The sequence below is a fragment of the Uloborus diversus genome, unplaced genomic scaffold (genome assembly GCF_026930045.1).
Source record: "Uloborus diversus isolate 005 unplaced genomic scaffold, Udiv.v.3.1 scaffold_35, whole genome shotgun sequence".
Lineage (NCBI taxonomy): Eukaryota > Metazoa > Arthropoda > Arachnida > Araneae > Uloboridae > Uloborus > Uloborus diversus.
In genome coordinates this window covers 456,992-480,323 of record NW_026558516.1, presented here as the reverse complement: position 1 = coordinate 480,323, position 23,332 = coordinate 456,992, and the positions used below count along the sequence as shown (strand labels likewise).

Sequence of the window (23,332 nt, the reverse complement as noted above, 5' to 3'; positions counted from 1 at the left end):
AATTTTTTAAACTTTAAGCTAGAATTGCTACCCCCCCCCCCCCCCCCCGCAAATGCGATGGCACTCTCAATTTTATTGCGCCACCCGCTTTCTGTTGAAGAGACTAAACTCCTTTTAAAATAACTTCTCTGATTATTTCAATGGTATACTGAGCGTCATGACCCGCACCCCCCCCCCCTCCCTCAAATGGGTACGCTTGCTTAAGCTATAGTTATTCGAATAAATCGATAGAATATTTTACTTGTCAAATATGTCCGATGGCGTTCCTCTGTTGCAGATCTTGATATACAGATGTAACTAGAGGTACCCATTCCCCACAACTGCTTCTCACCCCTCCTTTTAACTCAAGAATTGCGGCCCACTAAAGAAAAGAAAAGACTGAAATTCTTTTAAGTAACTTCTCCAAAGGTTTAATGGTATAATCTGCCTCATGATACACTCCCCCCCCCCCCCCCCCCGTATGCGCACATGCGCATCCTTGCTGTAGCTATTATTATTAGAATAAATTGCTGAAATATTTATTCAGCGAGATGGCCGATGGCTTTTCTCTATTGCAGATGCTTACTTATATATGATAGACATTGCATGTATATTCTTTGCTACACCCCTCCCCATAAAATATGGAATTTAACCACGTAAATCTATCGATGTAGGATGTAGTGTCGTTTGGAACAGCTTACAGGAGGAGGCGGTGATAGCTTTAGGAGGACCATTGATCATCTTTGGTTTTTATTTGTATTTGATATATCGAAAACATCGATATTCGACTGGCGATGTGCCGCCGAATTAAAATTCTGATATCGCCCAGCCCTACAACAGACATTAATCGTAATGAGTTTACACCTATACGGCTCTGAAACATTGACATTGAACAGTCAAGAAACTAGTAGAATTCAAGCAGCAGAGATGAAGTATTTGCGATCACTGAAGAACTGCACTATCCTAGACAAAATAAGGAATAAATCTATTCGTAGGGAATGACAGACATTCAGCCTCAATGAAAAAATCACGGAATATCGTAACGATTGGAAAAACCATGTTCGACGCATGGCACGAGGGAGACTTCCAAGAGCTGCCTTTTATTACAGACCAAAGGGCAAACGAGACCGTGGTAGGCCCTAGGAAGCGGTGGGGCGATCAAGAAGCCGGAACAGGCTATATGCCTAATCCTTGAGGAAGAAGAAGAAGAGTTTACACCTCCCGTTATAATGGGTAGCACTATTCGAGCATGACCATTATGATGAGGGTTGAAGAGGAGGAGCTGTTGCTTGTCCTACTTGTCGAGCATGGAGGCGGGAGCCAGATATGGAAATGAGTTAAAACTTAACTGTGACCGATTGCTATTGTTGACGCGCCGTCCCAGAGTTACCGTCGGCATTGTAGTTGTGTTTTTAATTTCACTAAAGCTTCCTATTTAGCTATATTGATAATCCTTTGTGTCGCTTCTATTCGTTTTTATTATTCGTCCAAGTGCCGGACCATCTTTTGTATTGAATGCAAATCTCCGGTTCGCTAGTGGGTTGAAGTTTATCCTTCGATTTTCGCAGAAGATAAAGGAACAGGAAGCCACAGAACTTTTCTCAACTATATCGGTATTTTGATGCCGATGAACAAGTGATCGTGAGTATCTTATCTTTTCTGGAAACAAAAGTACCCAATTTTTATGTGTTTACCTTCTAGAGTGTTTTGTGGCTGTCATTAAAAGATATCTCTTTTTTAAAACGCATTTGAACCCTTTCCTCCCTTTATCACGCAGTGTCATTCTGCCGTGGGATGGAAAAAGGCCGTATCTACAGAAATGAGTTTATTTAGGTATTAGAAAAAACATGTTTTGGATCTCATACCAGGGGAAATGTTGAAAGACCGTGGCCAGGTTTCTAGGTTAAATCTGCCCTTGCCTCCGTTTCGACTCGCACTTGGGGGATCATTTTGGTGTCGAATAAAAATAATTTAGCGAAATTTTCAGCTCTTTATCTCAAACCGCATTCTAATTTTTCAAAAAATCCTGTTTTTTTCGATTTTATTTTTTTTCATAGTAAAATTCAAAATTGATGAATGGTAATTTTTCTCCTTATTCTTAGGAATAAAACACATAAAAAAGTTTTATAGTCAATTTTTAAACGAAAAGCCGGTTTTTGGCACCGGAAATGAATTTAAATATTTTTTTTCAATGCTTTTCCTGAAAGAGTCACTCACCAAATTTTGTCAGAAAATGTCTTTTATACTCCTCTAAACTCAGGAATTTTTTCAAATTTTTTGAAGTGGTGGAACATTACGAAAAAAATTAAAAAATAATTTTTTTCATGACTTTCTGTTTAAACAAGTTTAAATATTTTTTATTGCCAAAAAAGAAAAAAATTATTTGATTTTGACATCTTTAATTCAAATTATGTTTTTTGCAATCACGAGTGTGTATATGTAGGTGTGTGTGTTTTTGTGTGTGGGGAGTTTGTGTGTAGGGGGTATGTGTATGTGTGTTTGTGTCTTAAAAATATATAAATAAATAAAAAAATAATTTGAATTTTGACCTCTTGATTTCAAATTATGTTTTTCGCAATCACGAGTGTGTGTATGTAGGCGTGTGTTTGTGTGTGGGGTTATGTATGTCTGTGTGTAGGGGATATGTGTATATAGTGTGCAGGCACATGTGTTTGTGTCTGTGTGCAGGCATGAATGTGTGGGTAGTTGTGTGTATCTTTTTGTCTGTGTGTATGTGTAGGTGTCTGTATGTATGCGTGTGTGTATGTGTTTGTGTATGTGTAGGTGTATGTGTGTGTAGTTGTGTATGTGTGCGCGTGTGTGTGTGTAGGACATGGATGCAACCTGGAGATGGCTTTCGCTATAGAAACAGCATCGTGAGGAGCCGGTCGACAGTGATGCTGCAGAGGGTGGCACTGGGAAAATAAAATGATAGCACACTAAAAAAACAGTCAAATAAAAGCAATAAGCAATCGTGATTGCTCCAAAAAAAAAAAAAAAAAAAAAAATCATTTGAACTAAGTCAGTAAAAAGTGTCTGCTCAAAGAAAAAGAAATGAGCATATTTCTTTTTTTTTTTTAATTTTGAAAATGGTGTCTTACCAGAGAAAAAACATAAAGAAAAATATAAAAAAACTAAGACGTATCCTTCGTGAAGTTATTAGGAATGTAAAAAAAAAAAAAAATGATTAGAGAGCTTTTAAATAAATATAATTCAATGCTAAATTGTACATAAGATAGTTATATAATTTGTCCATGCTATTGGGAATATTTCTTCAGTCTTGATCTAATAAGGACAAAAATTTCGAGCATTAAAGGATCTTTATTACAATTTAGACACTGTTTAGCATAATTATCTTAAATAACTGACTGTTGATATAATAATTTATGATGATTTTTTAAGTGAGGTTAGTCTTCGCCTCTGTCTTCATTAACAACGGCATTTAATTTTTCATCAATGAACATATGACTCAATATTTCAGCAGGCTTTACTATTTTTGCCAAACGTGGGTCATGAGACTGAAAATATATGTCAAAATCAAATGTCTCAAGCCGTATCATAGAGATGATGAATAAAAATGGAACGATTGAACTCCATTATGTCAAAATCACACCTAATTAGAGACATACCGAGTACTCGGTACTCGGCCAAATTCTGATCAGATACTCGGTCAATACCGAGTAGTTGCAAAAAATTGAATATTGTCCAAGACAGATACTAAAATTTATAAAAAAAGATCAAGCATTATATTCTGTAATCATTTACAATTAAAATTTATAAATCAAATTTAAATTTTGAGAATAATGAAGTTTGTAATGCTTCAATGGAATAAATCTTTATTTTAACATCCCCAAAGTTAATAAAACTTATTTATTAAAAATTGTACAAAAAAGGTAAGTATAGAAAATATGGAATTTTTAAATTAAAAATGGATTTTTGCTACAAAAATTAGTTATAAAAATATAAAAATTCCTTTGCTTAAAAAATAAAAGGAAATAAAACAACGTTAAAAGCACAGTGCAGGAACACTGCAGACACGTGTTTTGGCGTTACAAGGAATTCCTTTTTCAAGGCACAAAATGGGAGCTCGTGGAGTTAAAGGCATCCGACGGAAGTCGGATTTTTTTGTCGAATGTCTTTACATTCTTTAGCTCACATGTTATGCACTGAAAAAGACTATAATTGATTGGTATACATAATTTGTTTTAATTACAACTGAATTAAGCATACCTTTTATTTATTTTTAATTTTAAAAATGATTGTTTTGTAAAATTTTTGACATAAACAAAATTGTTTATGTAATGCGTAATTAAATTTCATTAGGAATTTAGTTTTAAAAACTATCATATGGATAAGGAGGTCTATACTACTATTCTGATAAGTTCAAAATTCATCACATGTGTGTCGGTGGTTCTTCTTAAAACATAACTGGTACTCGGTAACTCGAATACTCGGCCGAATAGTGAAAGGCCGAGTACTCGGTATTTGGCCAAAGTGCTACTCGGTACGTTTCTACACCTAATATTTAAAACTTGAAGTAAGACCGCGACATATTGATTCAGAAACATATTGTTACTTTTTTGATTATCAGTCGGATAAGAATGACCTCCATGGGATTACTCGACATTGTTGTGACTGTGCTAATTGTACACACTGTCGCATATTGGTCACACATTGCTACGAGCATATAATTTCTGTCTCATGTGCAATATTTGGCAAAAACGGAAAAGCCTGCCGAAATATTGAGTTCATTGATGAAAAAGTCAACGTCGTTGTGAATGAAGACAGTGACTAAGACTAACCTCGCCTAAAAAATCATCATAAATTATTATATCAACAGTCAGTTATTTAAGATAATTATGTTAAACAGTGTCTAAATTGTAATAAAGATCCTTTAATGCTCGAAATTTTTGTCCTTATTGGATCAAGGCTGAAGAATTATTCCCAAACAGGGGTGATTGTGACTCCATGAAAAAATACCTGAACTTCTTTTTCCGAAAAGAAAAAGTGTTTTGATGGGCATATATATACACATTGCGTGTATGTACACATTATATTATGTATATAAATAATTTATAAACAAATATTTGTTGGGGCTAAAACTCGAAGTTTTAATTGGACATAATACGTCCATGTGCATGGTGGGAATTAAATTCTTTTAATTTTGCTCATTTCTTAAAATTTTTCAAAGAATGTTTTCCTCCTTTGTGTCTGAATCCTTAACCATTAATTACATTCATTTACTAATACACTAAAGCCTAATACACCAGCATTTTTTAATGATTCCCGGTTTCTTTTATGAGTATTTGTAGAAGAATGTTGCAATAATGCCTTCACACTATTATTAGCATATGTAAAGGGCTTGTTGCAAGAAACACAAAAACAAAATCCAGCCCTATCAATTTTTTTATCCCATATTTCCATCTTTTCATTGTAGGAATCCACTCTGTTTAACCATTCCCAATTAAACTTGTTCTTCTTTCCTGCATCGATGGAGCCAATATCTTCAGATTTATCCAGATACCTCATTTTTTAAATGAGAACATGCAAAGTTCAAATGAATAAATTTATCAAACAAAAAAAAAGTAGCGAAATGAAAAGTAAGAGTTAACAATTAAAATTTAATCAAACAAATTTATATTTCAAGAAGCATATTAATGAGGTAGGCATTCAAGTTCACTAGGCACTTTTCGATGGTTGCCACCATTTCCTTCAGAATGCCAAATGTATTGGCGATAACCTAATTTGGACATTTGGCTGTTCATTAAACATCGCCCTAAATTTGGGACAAATTATATAATCGTCTTATGTACAATTTAACATTGAATAATACTTATTTAAAAACTCTCTAATCATTTTTTTTACATTCCTAATAACGTCATGAAGGATATTTTTTAGTTTTTTTACATTTTTTCTTTATGTTTTTTCTCTGGTAAGATACTATTTTCAAAATTAAAAAAAAAATTATTTTCATTTCTTCTTCTTTCAGCAGACAATTTTTTATTGACTTTGTTCAAATTTTTTATTTTTTTTTTTTTTCCGGCAATAAAAAATATTTAAACTTGTTTAAACGTAAAGTCATGAAAAAAAAATCACTTTTTATTTTTTTCTTATTGTTCCACCACTTTAAAAAATTTGAAAAAATTCTTGAGTTTAGAGGAGTATAAAAGAAATTTTCTGACAAAATTTGGTGAGTGATACCTTCAGGAAAAGCATTGAAAAAAAATATTTAAGTTTAATTTCCGGCGCCAAAAACCGGCTTTTCGTTTAAAAATTAACTATAATTTTTTTTTATGTGTTTTATTCCTAAGAATAAAGAAAAAAAAACATTCATTAATCACTCTCTGCCTGAAATGATGTACTTTGGCTCATCTGTGTACCGTGTTTCCACGTTATAATAATCAAGAAGCGAATTAAATATTGTGCTCTCTGAATGGCATTTCATCATTTGTGATATCATCAGCAGAAACGTAAAGGATGAAAGTGCACCAACCAAAATTTTTTTTTAAATATTAAACTTAGTCAAATAATTTAATAAATGATCAGATCCTATGCTCTTGCCCTTTATGTAATTATATATATTTTTTAATTTTAAGGACTGCTTAGTTTTTAAAGTATTTCTTTAAATTATTTTTTTATGGTTTATAAGTTGTTCTTAGTTCAGATATAAAGCTGTCTGATTAGTGATACATAAAAATTTTATTCGGTACGTAAAAATTTCGGTGCAGATAAAAATTTCATTCGGGCATGTAAGTTTTAGACAAACATGCTCGGTGGGGCATGTAAAGTTTTAAACATTTTTTTAGCACTGAATAGCATTATACCCTCAAAATTATATAACATCCAACCCCTGGCATTCATTTGAATTTTGACGTGAATTCAAATGATGGTTGCGTTAAAAGCGATTAGTAGAAACAATAAGCCTAACGAGTAGGGTCCCATTGGAATTCGTGATTGGGAAAAAAATATAATTTGAGAATGCAAGATCTCAAAATTCATCATTTTACATTTTATTGCCTCTTGTGACTCATTTAATGACTTATACCCTAGTACAGTGCTTCTCAACCTTTTTCACTTTGCGGCACACTTAAAAAAATTTCTAGATCAACGGGGCACACTGCACTTAATTTCGCAATGGTAATATAGAAAATTTTTATCATTCACAAATAAAAAAACGGGGGGAGGGACTTTTTTCATATGAATAAAACAATTATAACTAACGTAGTGTATTTAAATTAATTTAGAAAGAAGAAATATTTCGAATGTATTGAGGTTGATAATGAACAACAAAACTACTTATATCAGACTAAACAGAAAATTATGCTTCATATGTTTCAAAGCATTTCTGTCAAACATGTCATCAAAGTGCACAGTGCGGTTAAACAATTTATCAAATAATGTTTCAAGAAAGAAGCAAGCAAGAAATTAAAACCAAGCACCTAACTTCCGTTTGACACTAATGAGACACTTGAGCCTACCTTGAGGAGCAAAGACGTTCGATGTTCGGCTCTATGCTGGAAAAAGCTACACGAAGTTCTTTATACAGGCTCTTTAGAGATGGTCTCTTGCTGTTTTTTATAAGTGTGAGGGTTATGAAGCTGAGTTCCAAAAGATATGTCGTTGAAAATGGTATCAGCACGTCAATAGCAAGACAAGAGATGGTGGGATACTTATTCTTAACTAGCAACCAAAATTCGTCCAGAGACACTTCGCTCAACCCAAGTTTAAGAGTACGGTCGCTCTTGAGGTTCATAAATTCTTCTCGCGCCTTCAAAGAAAGGTCTTTAACTGATGCAACCGCAGATGAAGAGAATGAATCGCGAATCCAGTCATATTATTCTATGTCAGTATTCTTGAAATAGTGCTTGAACTTGTCCCGAAATATGGCTAAATTCTGCCACCACATTCAGCAGCTTTACTTCCATGCCATTTCCTTCACATGCCATGTTGACGGTCCATTTGAACATATCCAATGAGCCACGATCTCCTTCTTCTCTCCACAGCTGAATTTTTGATTTGAACCCATTTTGCTTGTCCATACATGTAACCCAAATTCTCTCCTTGTCCTTGCATTTTCCGATTAAATTTGTTAAGGTGTTCAAAAATGTCAGCCATGTACTCTAGTTTTCCCAGTCAATATTTGTCTTGCAACAAACTGGTTTACTGCATTTCGTTTTTTAAAATCAAAAACTGTCGTACCTCGTCCCTTAATTCGAAAATTATTGATAGTACCTTACCACATGAAAGCCAGCGAATCTTTGTATGAAGAAGTAGGGAGTGGTGATCTGCACTCAATTCTTCACAAAGTATACGGAGAAAAGAAGAGAATTAAGCGGCCTCGATTTTATAAAATTCACGATTTTCACGATTTCAGCTAAAGCTGACTTCACCTCATCTGGTAAGATCTTTGCCATGAGAGCTTCACGATGTTGGAAACAATATATGGTTTTATTTCCTAGTTTGCTAAGTCTCAGAACCGAGCTTTGAGAAATTACGATAAAATTAAATTAGTATCGGAACCGGAAAAGAGGAAAACAAAAGTTAAAGCTGTGGCTAAAATTCTGGGTGGGAGAGGGCACGATTCCTACCTGGGGGAGGGGGCGATAATCCCGTTTGAGAAATATTTAGAAAAAATTCTGTATAATTAGTTGATTTCGTGGAAATTAGAATCCGTTTTGAAAAACTGAAAGTAATTGGATCACAAGAAGTTAAAAGAGGTGAGGCAGCAAATCCCGCCTCTCCCCTCCTTGGGTATGTCTTATTGCACAAGATCGACTGGGTGAATTGAGAAGTTACAGAACGATGCAAACGCTATTCGGTCATAACTTTAAAACAATATACATCAAGTCCTTTTCTTTTTACCCAACTGCGCGTGCGCGACGCAAAGGAGGGTAATGTGTTTATCAGTCTATGTATGTCTGTTCCTATGTAGCGTTCTACAGGCTAAACGCCTTGGCCAATTTCGGTAATTCTTAAGTCAATCGATTTGTCTTAACCTTGAGAGTGTCACTAAACACATGACAGTAATCAAAAGTACCATTTCAAAAATCAGTTGCCATTTTGTCAGTTTGGAATCGGCGCAAGCTGGGTGTCGCACATTGTGTCGTACGCTACCTGCGTGCGACAAATGCAGGTAGTTTTCACTGCCTGAATTTTTTGTTTACTAAGTCTACTAATTGGGACCTCAGTGGCCGAATGGTCTAAGCGATTGCTCCTCCCACTTGAGGCGGTGGGTCAAGACACCTTTGTTCCGGATGCACTTTCCCCCTCTTTCTGATGTAAATTCTTTCATGTGTTCTTTATAAGAATTCAGTACTGTAATAAAAAATATATGATGCGTAACGAAGGCAAGACACTCAGATTGTAGTCTCATCAAAATAAAACAGTGCAATAAGCACCAAAAGAAAGAAAGTCTACTAATTCGATTTTCATCTCTAACTAATTGAATGTTTTTGCCTTGATTCAAGGGACTGAGTTTCGCGAGAAAGATTTGACTCGACAGTGGCCAAACGGTCTGAGTTACTGCTTGACATCGGCACACCTGAGGCGGTGGGTTCGACTCCCACCCTCGCTCTGGTTGTACTGTCTCATCTTTGTGATGTAAATTCTTTCATGTGTTTTATTATATATGTAATAAAAATACATCTCATGCCTAAGGGAGGCAAGGCACACAGGTTGTAGTCCTCATCAAAACATACCTGTGCAATTAAGCACCAAAAGAAAGAAAAGATCTAACTGACGACGCTTCCGATTTCGCGTCATCATGAGTTATACAGGCTGTTTATATAGCTGTGCTGTGGTTGACTGAAGTTCGCTCATTTTTGACGAAGGTGAAGCACATGTAGCTTTAAGCCGAGTTAGGTTCCTAAAGGGACTAATTATCAGCAGTTTAGACCATCGCAAGTTACTTAATAAACCTCACGATACAAACAAACGCTCTCAATGAAATGGCAAGATTGCGAAATATATCGTCTCCTAATCATAATAACAAAGTAATGAAAATGAAAATTAGCTAAAAAGTGTAAAATAAAAATTATTAAATAAAATCAAAAAACCCCAACTGGTAAAAACCAAAAAAACTGAAAAGAAAAATGTATAAGCTCAGTAATTTAGAATGTTATTAAGTACAACTGAATAACTACACTGTTGAAATCGTTTTATAATCGTACACAGATAAGACAAATCATATATTCAAAAGCAAAATAGAAGGATCAACAGTCGGGGGCCCATTCAAATTTTACGGGATTCCTTGAATCACAAAGGAATGGGTCCCCACTGCTGATCCTTCTATTCTGCTTTTGAATATATGATTTGTCTTATCTGTGTACTGTTATAAAACTATTTCAACAGTGTAGTTATTCAGTAGTACTTAATAACATTCTAAATTACTGGGCTTATACATTTTTCTCTTTAGTTTTTTTTTTTTTTTTTTTGGTTTTTACGCAGTCGGATTTCTTGTTTTTATTTAATAATTTTTTATTATATAACTTCGAAAATACCGCGGCACACCAGGTTCCTTGTCACGGCGCACCAGTGTGCCGCGGCACACCGGTTGCGAAGCCCTGCCCTAGTAAACCAGCCCTGTTACTCGGCAAAATAATGAGTGTGTCTTGATTATGAATGGTATTTGACAATTTTATAAGAATTTGTCTTTCTTTTGTTAATTACTATTTAATAATTACTACTATTTGTTAATTACTATTTAATAGTAATAACTATTAAATAGTTATTATAATAATGTTTTGGTGTAAATTTGTTTATAATAAAACATTACTATTTAATAATTTCAGTTGGTTTCTTTTCTGTGTGTAGGTACTGGTATACCCCGATTCCAGCTCTTTGAAACTGGACGTCGCATCGCAGACATCGGGAGATTCCGTTTTGATGCAAGTGATTTTCAAACTTGTAAAATAATACTTTGTAATAGCACTCGAGAACTTTTAGAAATTTGGATTCAAAGAGTACATGTTAAGCACAGCCCATGTATAAACACCTTTCACACGGGGTACTTAAAAATGCAGGCTACAAAAGTCTTATTTGTATGCTTTTATGAAAACTTGCCACTGAGAATGTAAATTTAGAGGCATTGAGAGACACATACCTTTGACAATCAATGCTTTTTTATAATATTGTTAACACTGCTTAGCAAAGAAATTTAATGACCTTATCCTGAATACATTTAGTGAATTATAAAACTGCTCTGGTAAATGTAAAATTTGACGATATACATGCTGAACTGAGCAAAAGAAGAAGCAGTGCTGAAGTTTTGTGCTTATTTTAGAGAGGTGGTCGACTTATAGAAGTCGATATATATGATAAAGAAGTATTTCTGTTCTTGATGATTACAACAGGTGGTCAATTTTGCAAGTTTTACTGTGTTAAGTTTATGTAATAAAATATCATACAATTTAACTTGCCTAAACCTGCATTTAAGCTACTACTTCACCTGGAAAAATAATCTTCAAATTATTTTGCCATGTCAGTTCCTGTAAATAACTCAAATACGCATGAAACATTGTGCGCTGAAAAGAAACCATATGCTTGTTGCAAGTATTGTAAAAAGACGTTTTCTATGAGTTCTGAACTGATAAATCACTTGAGAATGCACACAAATGAAAATCAGTTTTCTTGTGAGTACTGTCTAAAAGCCTTTTCTTTGAGTTCAAATTTGAAAAGACATTTATTGATACACACTAATGAAAAACCATATTCTTGCGAGTATTGTAAAAAGATATTTACTCTTAATTCAAGTTTGAAAAGACATTTAATGATACACACTAATGAAAAACCATATTCTTGTGAGTTTTGTAAAAAGACATTTTCTCGTAGTTCAAGTTTGAAATCACATTTGAGGATTCACACTAATGAAAAACCATATTCTTGTGAGTTTTGTAAAAAGACATTTTCTCGTAGTTCAAGTTTTAAAACACATTTGAGGACGCACACTAAAGAGAAACCATATTCTTGTGAGTATTGTCAAAAGACATTTTCCACAAGTTCATGTTTGAAAATTCATTTGAGGATGCACACTAATGAGAAACCATATTCTTGTGAGTATTGTAAAAAGACATTTTCTCAAAGTACAAATTTGAAATCACATTTGAGGATTCACACTAATGAAAAACCATATTCTTGTGAGTTTTGTAAAAAGGCATTTTCTTTTAAATCAGGTTTGAAAAACCATTTGAGGATACACACTAATGAAAAACCATATTCTTGCGATTATTGTAACAAAGCTTTTTCTGATAGTTCTATTTTGAAACAACACCTGAGGATACACACTAATGAAAAACCATATTCTTGTGTGTATTGTAAAAAGACATTTTCTTTAAATTCAGGTTTGAAAATCCATTTGAGGATTCACACTAATGAAAAACCGTATTCTTGTGAGTATTGTAAAAAGACATTTTCTCAAAGTACAAATTTGAAAAAGCATTTGAGGACGCACACTAATGAAAAACCGTATTCTTCTGAGTTCTGTAACAAGACATTTTCTCACGGTCATACTTTGGATATACATCTGAAAACGCACACCAAACTTGAACCATAATCTTGCGACTCTTGTTCCTTCATCTTTTAAAGTACATTTGGGGAAACACGCTAAAGTGACCACTTTGAGTACTCTTGTAACCTTGTGAGTATTGTTAAGGAAAAAAAAAATTTTTGGAAATTGTCTTTCAATCGGCGTTTAAGAATACATCGAGAAGACATAACACCCAACCTGCAATTTTTGTGAAATGACATTTCTCTGAAATTTACATTAACTAACTCATTGAAAGATAGGTTGGAGAATATGGGGCAAAGTGAAAGGGTGAATATTTACTCTGTGTTTAGCGCCACCTATATGGTAGTTTTTTAACTATGTAGTACCAGGGGTGTTTGGTATAAAGCATGTTGGTTTAAACCAAGTGGTTTTGTAAGAAAACCATGAGGTTTTTTCCAAAAATGTTTTTTTTTCTGAAACATTTCAGTTTTCCCCGAATATTTTCATAAATTTTATATATTAGTGTGAAGAGTAAAATCTATTTTATGCAAAGTAACTAGCAAAGCTTTATAGATAAATTACAGGTTTAATAAATTTATTGTATTTTTGAAGGTAATGCAAGTTTGCTAAATAGTCTTTATTTTTTTTTTTTTTTTTTTCTTTTTTTTAAATCTATGCAGCTTTTTCGTTAGGTACATGAATATACAAGGCAGGCTAACTGAGTTTTTCTAAAATCTCATTTAAAAAATCCAAGTAGCTCTCTTTTTTAATTTTTTAATTGTCATTATTTTTCAGTCTTTTGCATTTCAAAATTGTCCGAAAAGCATATTTGAACCAAAACTTTATGTGCTACCTAATTCGCTTGATTACTTAAAATTTATTGAGGTAGATTATGTACCATTGAAGCGATGCAAAGTGTATATAAATTTTAACACTAGAATATTTAAATGACAAGAGGAAAAAATAACTGAAGTCCAAGAGCACTTGAGTAGGCAAAAAATTGCACTTATACCTGCACACTTTTTGCATCTCCCCCGATAGACGATTCAGTAAGTGCAAGAAATGGAAATGTGCATAATTATGAGAGCCAAAAATATTCATGTAACTCTGCTCTTAATGTCAAATTGTCACCTTTTAAAGAAATTTTATAATCCCAATATACTAAAGGAAGTTTCATGTATGAATGATGAAAGAATCAACAGACATTAATTTATATAACACTCTTCATTATGAAAATTATCTTAAAAGAGTTTTCATTTAAGTTTACTGAGACTTTAATTGATATGATTTTTATTTTCTTTGATTAAAAAAAATCGTGTTTCTAAATGCATTAAACCAGGAGAAATAATGTCTACAATTTAAAACATGATGGTTTTCGTAAATCCTACTTGTCCTGTTTCTATAATTGTTGTCACGTATATATTAGGTAAATAAATTACATGATTTTGTAACTTTTTTTAAAGTTGTGTAACATACATCAGACCTTTGATTCATTTGTAGATTCTGAAAAATACTTTCCATGTTTAAGAATTGCATGAATTCAATTTTTATTTTTTTATTTATAGTAGATAGTTATGATGACGAGGAAATTAGTTTGCATGAATGTATTATTGGTTATTCATTATTAATAATGTCTGAGAACCATCACAGTAAATTATTCATTTGATTATTTATACCAAGACCCAATTACTTATTGTATTTTTTTTAATAGTTAAAACAATATTCCCCAAAAGAAATCTCTAATTATGAGGAAATGAAATTACAAGATTTTACTCTTCGTTATTTAATTAATTACAAAGCAATTGTAGTTACACATATAAATATTAAACATACATTAACATTTAATTCATAAAATCTTCATGGTTTTCCTGAAATAAAATTGTTTTTCTTATAAATAGTGTTTTAACTAAGTTAACCCGGTTTAAACCAAAGAAACTTGGTTTAAACCAAAAAAAAAAAAAAAAAAAAGCGGGATTTTTGGGTTTTTTGAAAAAAAAAAAAAAAAAAACAACCCTGGTAGCCTTTATACCAACCCTGGTAGTTGCTTATGTTGTCTATTCCAATCAGGAAAAAAATATCGCCGAAGATTAAAGCTCATGAAAGTACAGGCAATTTTAAAATGTTTATTCTCGTATTTCAATTGTTTGTTGTAAGTCAGAAAATATTTTTATTAGTATAAAATGAGGAAGTTCTTATTTTCAACATTTGAAATATAAATTGGGACCTTCTAATGTATGATGCTTTCTTAATTTAGTTAATATTAAATTTGTTTGTATTTTAAACATTTTGCACAATTAGTCAAGTACATTCGGGCGCGGCAGAGTGAAATAGTTTATTTTGTTTACCCACTCAATCCTTTACAGAATCACTTGTGTTTTCATTTATTAATTGATTCATTTATGTTCCTTCATTTCGCTATTCTACTAATTCATTCTCTGATTTTCTTGTCCATTCACTCTTTTACTCACTCATGTATTTTTCTTCATTTATTAATTAATGTATTTATTTTCATCTAGTTCTGCCTTAGCCTTAGCTTAGAGGCGATAACTTGCTGCTAAATATTAATTAATTGTCCATTATCTTTTCATTTATTCATTCAACCTTTTATTAACTAATTCATTTTAATCAACCTTTTTTTTTTTTTTTTTTTTTTGTTTTTTTGCACTTTGCCCTGTAAAAAAAAAGAAGCGAAAAATTTCTAATTTTCATTGACGGCACAAAAAAAAAAAAAAAAAAAATACAGTTTCAGTATAAGTTTAATTATAAATTACAATGTTCTCTCTTTGTGTACAATAATTTTCAAAACAAATTTCCAATTTGTTCATTTTAGAAGAGTTCAGTCATCTTAATTATTTCACTTTACCCCACATTCCCCTACTAATGAAACTCTGTGAACCCAAAATTGTATTGCAGAACCTGTAAAATCGCACTAGATGAAATTTACGCAGAAACTGCGTTTGAGAGCTTTATGCAAATGTGCATGAGCCCTAACGCAAAACCATATTCTTGTGCGCGTTGTAAAGTTACACATTCTGATTGTTTAAATTGTAATTGGCATTCAAGGGCGTGCGGTACACAAAAGCATTCATACTCCTGTGGTGTCAGAAGACTTTTGTTCATGATTCTCATTTAGTGACGCATTTAAACAGGTTGGCAAGGTTTTGGACACCAGGGTAATAACTCTGGTCCAAAACCCATGTATCCAAAAGTGTTTAAAAGTATTTTTTAATAGATATTGTATTTTATGAGAAAATATCAAAAACAGAATAAAATGTATCAAAATAATGTTTTGTATTGAACATTTATTCCGTGTTGAGCATTCAACTTATTTATGCAGCTGATTTTAATCTAGTTACATTGAAGCTGAATTCTTGATTAAAATTTTCAATTTGTATGAATGCGTTTATTTTTTAATTTTGTCTGTTTGCTTGTTTTTGATAATTGCATCGAAATTTCCCTATATTTAATGCTTTTGTGCAAATGAAATCAGGGTTGACAAGGTTTTTACCGTCCTGTTTGTAATCCTTTGTCCAAAACTACATTTTTTGAGTAACTACATTTTGTGAGAAGATATAAAAAAAAGATCGATTAAAATTATGTTTTCCTTTCTTGAATGTTTATTCAATGCGAACATTCAAGTTTTAATTTATATGTAACAACTTATTTACATAGCTGATTTTAATGGTTGGGTAGAAGTGAATTCTTCATTAAAATTTTCAATTTATAGGCATGAGGGGTTTTTAACCGACTTCAAAAAGGAGCCGGTTATCAGTTCATACCGTATGTATGTTTTTTTTCTTTGTCCACTCACAGCGTCTCACCTAGTGAACCGATTTTGATGATTCTTTTTTTAATGGATAGGGAATGGCTCAACTTAGGTCCCATTACTTTGTTTGACCATATTTGTTCTTTAGAAAAAGTTATGGGCAAAAGACGGTAAATCTTATGCAATATCCCTATTAAATGAAAATGATATGAAAACCATTGTTATAAAAGTTTGGTGCCACATAACAGTAACATTAATAGTAATTGTAATGGTAATTTTTAATAAAGGCTTCTCTGAAGCAAGCATCAAGTTTCTTCAGTGTCATTGCTCCATAGTGGTGGTAAAGCTAACCTGGAAGGGAGGTGATGCAGTGATCAGGATCTGCTTAGCCTTCACAATACTACCGGGTTATGCTTGCCTCAACTATACAGGATTGCATCACAAGCAACTGGTAAGCTGTGAAATGCAAATTAGTTGGGGGATATTTAAATGGTTATAATTAAATTAGCACACAAATGAATTCCAGAGAGGAACAAAGATAAATGTTTAGTGCCAGTCGCTTAAAGTTTGATGCGTGCTTATAATAGTTTTTTTTAGTATGGAGCATTTTTATGAAAAAAATAAGGTAAAGTTTTGTGATGGTAACTTCTTACTTTTACTGAAATATCTACATTTACACTAAAAAGAATGAAATAAAAAAATTTTGAAAAATAAAAAAGAACCGACTTCAAAATTGCTCTAAAAAGTGAAAAATAATGTTATTGTTTAAACACCATCGATAACACTTTTAAACATAATTTTTGAAGTTGGCGCAAAAACGATAGATAATATCATTCACAGCTGTAGCTCAACTACAACTATAAATTTTACCAGGCATAGTTTCTTCACTACCACATACATTATACATTGATAACAGCATATTTGAGTAACAATATAAATGTTTCGTTCCTAATTTTGGATGATTTTCTAAAAAAAAATATGAACAAAGCATGGTTACACTGGATTTTACTTTTTGTTTTTGCGCCAACTTCAAAAATTATGTTTAAAAGTATTATCGATAATGTTAAATGAAAAAAATTAAATTAACTTTTTAGAGCAATTTTGAAGTTGGTTCTATTTTTTTTTACAAAATTTTTTTTATTTGCTTCCTTTTACAAAAAAGGAAGTATTGTGTTTGCGAAAAAAATGTCGCTCAAAAATGGACCTTAATTTCCATTTTGCTCACCCCCGAATGAATGTTGAGTTTTTTTTCGACCCGACCACACGTGCATATATACCTAAGAACATATAGACGCCCGAAATATCCATTTTGACGATTCTCGAGTAAATTACAGAGAGTTATCGCGTGACGTCTGTCTGTCTGTATGTATGTCGCATAACTCAAGAACGGTATCTCCTAGAAAGTTGAAATTTGGTAGTGGGGTGTAGTTGTGCACCTCCCCATTTGGTTGTATTAGTGAGTTTCTAAAAGGGTCTTTTGCCCCTTTTTAGGGGGAAGTCATTGTTAATTTCAATGCAAACTCAAGTGGAGGTATAATTTGGCGGATACTTGGCGATATATCGCCAAGTTTTGTCGACAACATGGCGACAAATTTGGTGATTTTTTTTTCTTCTTTAAAAAAAAAATCTGGTTTTAATTTGGCACTGTTGGTGATAGTTAGAGAGTTAACTATTAAATCACATAAAAAATGTTAATCATGGAAAAAGAACATTAAATTGGCGTGAAAAGCTCGTTTTCTTTCCATAACAATAACCAAATCTTTTAACTTTTATGCATGTGTGCAAAAGAAAGAGTTCAAAATATAGTGCAATAATTAACTTTAATTCAATATATTGCAATTTTTTTTTTGTTTTTTGTTAGTTATGTTAAAAATATAAACTAAAAAACGAAGCTGCTCAAGTTTTAAAATATAAGTGCATATATTGAATCATCAATTTATTGTTCTATAATCTATTCTTTAAAAAATAGTTTTCGTCAAGGCATCATGTAAAACTTAGTTGCAAAAACATTAAAAACTAAGCTTTTTTTTTTTTTTTTTTTTTTTTTGCACTTTAATACTGCACATTTAACAATATTCCTTTGGTTATAAATGGAACTGAAATTAGTTGTCTAGGTAGTGCTGCGAATTTACTTTCATAACTCTACCAACTGTTACATAAGGAAGTTTTCATGTAATAGAGTTATTGGCAATTTTTTTAAGTAAAATATTTTTAAATGAACATTTTGGAGAAAAATATTATCAAATACTCATTAATTAAACCTCATTAATATTTATATTGATACATTTCGAAAATTGCCGTAAGTACCAACAAATTGGTCAGAACACCCCTTTAGCTTTTGCATACTAATGAATGGTAAAAACCACCTGTCCTGTCCTAAACCATCCTGCATTTGACGATACGTACGAACGAAAAACTATATTCTTGGGAGGGTCGCAAAAAGACATTATATCACAGTTCAAGTGTGAGTACACTTTTGGGTCATTCCATGTCCAAGTGTCCTACATTCTGACGAGGTCCTCACTCGACCATCCCCATTAATAGGAGGAATCAAGGACTCTTGACCCGAAAGTTTTCCAAAATTAAGGGTCTGAAAACGCAATTTTAGGCTCTTTTTGGTCTTGTCAAAAGGTTTGAAACTTTCTTTTGGATCTGTTGTGTTTTCATCCCACATAGCAATTCCGAGCTCAAAAAAGTAAGGAGATGTATCAAATCAAATCAAAGGCTTAGATTTTTTCCCCATCACATGCGTTTGAAATACGCTCCTCCCCCAGAAAGTTTAATGATTTGTGGTTTTATAAACGCATTCTTGACGATCTATCGTAATGCTGGGGAAGAAGAGGTTTAAGGGTGCTCCCCCGTCAATTTTTAAAAATTGCAATTTTAAAACTGCAATTGTTATATCCCCTAATTATGTTAATAGAAGGACGATTTAGGAGCTCACTAACGATTTTTTTTTTTTATAGTAGCTCTAAAAGTGCAGTTTCAGAAAAGTTTTGGTGATGCGAGGATAAAATTCAAAGGCTCAACCCCAGAAATTTTCTTAATTTGTAATTTTAAAAATGAATTTTAGACAGTTTTTGATAATGTAAAGGGAGAGGGGCGTTCAGCGGCGTCCCCCTGGACATTTTATGGAATTGAATCTCATAAAATTCAATGGTTGATTATTAGCTGTTATGCTATGAAAACGGGGTTTCGGGGGCACTCTCCCGAAAATTTTCAAAATTATAGTTGCAAAAAGGTAGTTGTAGACGATCTTTAGAAATGTTAAAGAGAAGAGAGATTCAGAGTTAATCCCCGTAAATTTTTTGAAATTGAAATCTTTAAAACCCGATTGCTCCCCCGAAAATTTTTCGGGATTGAAGCCCTCAAAACGAAAGTTTAAATGATCTTTGGTATTTTTTTTTGGGGGGGGGGGGACAACTTGACTTTTGGCGAATTTTTTCCAGCACTTTTTGGCAATTTTAGGCAGTTTTTGATAATGTAAAGGGAGAGGGGCGTTCAGCGGCGTCCCCCCTGGACATTTTATGGAATTGAATCTCATAAAATTCAATGGTTGATTATTAGCTGTTATGCTATGAAAACGGGGGTTCGGGAGCACTCCCCCGAAAATTTTCAAAATTATAGTTGCAAAAAGGTAGTTTTAAACAATCTTTAGAAATGTTAAAGAGAAGAGAGATTCAGAGTTAATCCCCGAAAAGGCTGGCTAAGGCCTTGTTGCGAATCATATTTTCAAGTACTGTTATTAACGATTACATGGCGTGAAAATTTGCAATGTTTCAAAATATATGTTCATTTCTCTCTTAAAGTTTCATTATTAGTTTCTTGAAAAGAACCCTTTACAATCCCATTCTGATATTTTACACTACTTTTGCCCCCCCCCCCCTTTTTTTTGGAAAATGTAAAAAAAAATGCTTCATGTGACCTTGACCCCTTTATTAGTATTACTTAAACTTGCAAAGTAATGCATCATTTTAAATCTTATTCCAAGAGCTTTAAAATCATACCTGGTAAAAAAAATTTAGCTCTTATATGAATTGAGATTTTTTTTTAGTATCAGAACTTCACTTTTTACCATTTCTTAAGTTTTTGGAGAGACGCTCGCACAGAAGCCAAAGATAAAAAATATCCAAAAAAAAAAATTTTTTTTCCCTATCAAAACCCAGGTGCAGTAGATCCCATCAATTTCATTAGAATTGCTTGACATGAATTTGTAAGTTTAATATTTTTCCTTGAAATGACACGGAATGACGAACATGTTTTAGGACTACAGTTTCCTATTTTACCAGGTGTGTCTCAAAAATGAAACGATTTTTAATTAATAAAAGTATGCTCTTTCAATGATATAAAGAAATATTAAATAAAAGTGGATATTGCTTTTGTGATATTGTTTTTTAAAATTGGGACAAAATTGACAAAAAAAAAATTTTTTTTTTGACTGGATTTGCAACTGGGATAATTCAGCAACTACTCTAGCTATTAAGATGCCACCTGCCTGCCTTTCGAACATAACAACAGGCTGCAAACGAGGAAAAAAATTAACTTCCAGAAATAAATTCTCTCAGTGGACACAAGCCGATTATGTTAGGTAGGAATTGGTAAAAATGCAATTTTTAACCTACTTTGGCAGCAAATGGGGAGAAATCTACCATGCATAGAGCTTTTGCTGTACATCTAGGTTCTTCTACTCCAAAAAGTTGATCAGGCTCACCAAATACAGAACCTGTTAAGTTCACCACCCTTGTAAATTGACCGCTATTTTCAGGCACAGACATAGATCTATGTTATATAATTCAACCTCTGTAAGTTGATCACCTGTTTAAGTTGACCACAAAAGTAGTGCACCGCCAGTCGAACCAAAAGTGAGGCCCAAGGCTCACATTGCTTTGGAGGCCACCGTATCTATTCTGTCACTTTTTGTGAACACAAAAATTTTTAAAACATTTCTTTAAAAGAAGAATTTTAATTATTTAAAAAAAAAAAAACAGGATATTTTAATGCTACGCATGAGGTAATATACATAATATATATATATATATATATATATATATATATATATATATATATATATATATATATATATATATATATATATATATATATATATATATATATATATATATATATATATATATATGGCCCCTTAAAAATGGGGGGCTCAGGCCTAGTCGGCCTGTGCGGTAATCAGGTCCTGTTTATTTTAAGTTTTAATGGAACTTTTCTGGAGATCATCTTATCTTTGGAACATGACAAACTGGCGATGAAGGGGCCATCCATAATTTACAGTAACTAAATGCAAAAAAAAGAAAATCGACCAACCTTTTGATATAAAGTTTTGGCGGTCATATTTGTGTTCAGGCAGTTATTTTCCATAAGAATCAGCAAGAATGCAACTAAAGGTACTTTTTCTGCCGCACAGAAAAGAGAAAATACCGCAGACGAAAAGTTATAAAAGGTCCGTTGCGAAACCGAGAATGGACCTTATTCACGGTTTGGCAACGCTCCCATCAGCTGTCCGTCTGCGGGTATTTTGACCAATTACGTAGTGTCAGTAGTGCTAAAGAAACTCGTTTTATTTAAGGATTACTGGATTTCATGCGCATAATGAACATGTTAAGGGCTTAAAAAGACTTACGAATGCATGAAAAATGGCGAGAAACGGGGAAAATAAAAATAGAATTCGAGTTTTCACCATGTTTCTGATAAGGAACCAAAGAGGCTTAAACCCATGAAAATACGATAATGAAGAGAGTATTTCGTATCAAATGAATCGTTCATCATTCTTTTACAACGTTTCTTAGTTAAAAACGTAAAAACCTGCCATTTTTAAATAGAAAGAATAGTTTATAAGCCACACAAAAGCAAGTGTTATTATACGCTGTAGTGCCGGATTTTCGTCTGCTACAGTTCCCACAATGCCACAATGCACTGCAGTGAGGGGTTTTTACCCGCAGTGACGTCAGGTGAATACTGTCCATAGGGCAAGTGGTGATTGAAGAGGAGAAACTATTTGATGATCATCTGCATAGCGAGCGTGGAGGCGGTCGTCAGATATTGAACTGGAAAGAAACTTAACTGTCACCAATTGCCATTGTTGACATCGCGATTCATGCTTGCTGGCGTCTTATCTCGTTAAGCATCCTATTTTTGCTAATGTGCTTAATTTTGCGCTCTTTTGAGTCAAACCTTTCTTTTTTAGTATCCTAAGTGTCGGACCCCCTTTGTATTCAGTACGAAATATCCATTAGTTTGTGCACTGAAGTTTACCCTACGAATATTGGCAGAGAACAGTAGTCCACTGAACTTTTTTGAACTGTTTCCTTGCTTCGTGAGTATTTCATCTGTTCGGAAATAATTATTGCAAAAGTTTTATGTGTGTCTTCTTCTTTGGGTTGAGTATAAATGATGTCACCAGGTTCGGATATTTTGGGCCCTTCACTGCCTACTGGATTGCTGACCCTCCTTCCCCGAATAATGAACAATTTTTTAAAACGAGTGACAGCTGTTTGTTATCAGCTGCTTTAATATTTTTACCTACCATATCTTGAACTCATTTGTTTTTTTCTTTATATTCATTATTATTGTTATTATTATTTTTTTAAAATTAAGTTACTTTGTATAAAGGCTTCTAGGTGTTTATGAATTTTTAATTCCGATTTTCGAAAACTCGCTTTATTTATAAGTTGTGTCAGCAATAAAACAAGACTCCATAGCTTGATGTTGTTTGAGATTAAGCCAATCTTTTAATTTCAGTTCAAGTTTTAAAAAATTTCAAAACTGTTTTCGCCTGTAGACTGAAGATCTTGGTTTTGAAAGGATTTTCACATAAAATGGAAGAATTGGAAAAATTCAATGATTCTGCTTTCATTCTGTATTTCTTACAAGCTAGGCTTATGTTTTTCCGATTTTCAGGTTTTCTTTTAAATATTTACTTGATAGTTCCCTGCTTTTAAACTTCATGAATTTTTCTGCAAATTTTTTTTTTGCCTCTTTAATTAATTTTTGTTCATTTGTTTTAATGTATAATGTCTTTCTGAGCTGAGCTGAAATTCTCAGGATTTTTCTTGTTCTAAACTGGTCAAAACATTTATTTTGAAAAATGT

The 23,332-nt window shown here is 32.8% G+C and overlaps 1 protein-coding gene across 1 annotated transcript; it reads left to right on the top strand.

Moving 5' to 3' along the window:
* Positions 1-11,455: 11,455 nt before the first annotated feature.
* On the top strand, positions 11,456-12,529 carry LOC129233347 (gastrula zinc finger protein XlCGF49.1-like). The gene is made up of 2 exons (XM_054867386.1): positions 11,456-11,467; positions 11,963-12,529. The coding sequence occupies exons 1-2, from the start codon at positions 11,456-11,458 to the stop codon at positions 12,527-12,529; spliced, it is 579 nt and encodes a 192-aa protein (XP_054723361.1).
* The last annotated feature ends 10,803 nt before the right edge of the window (positions 12,530-23,332 follow it).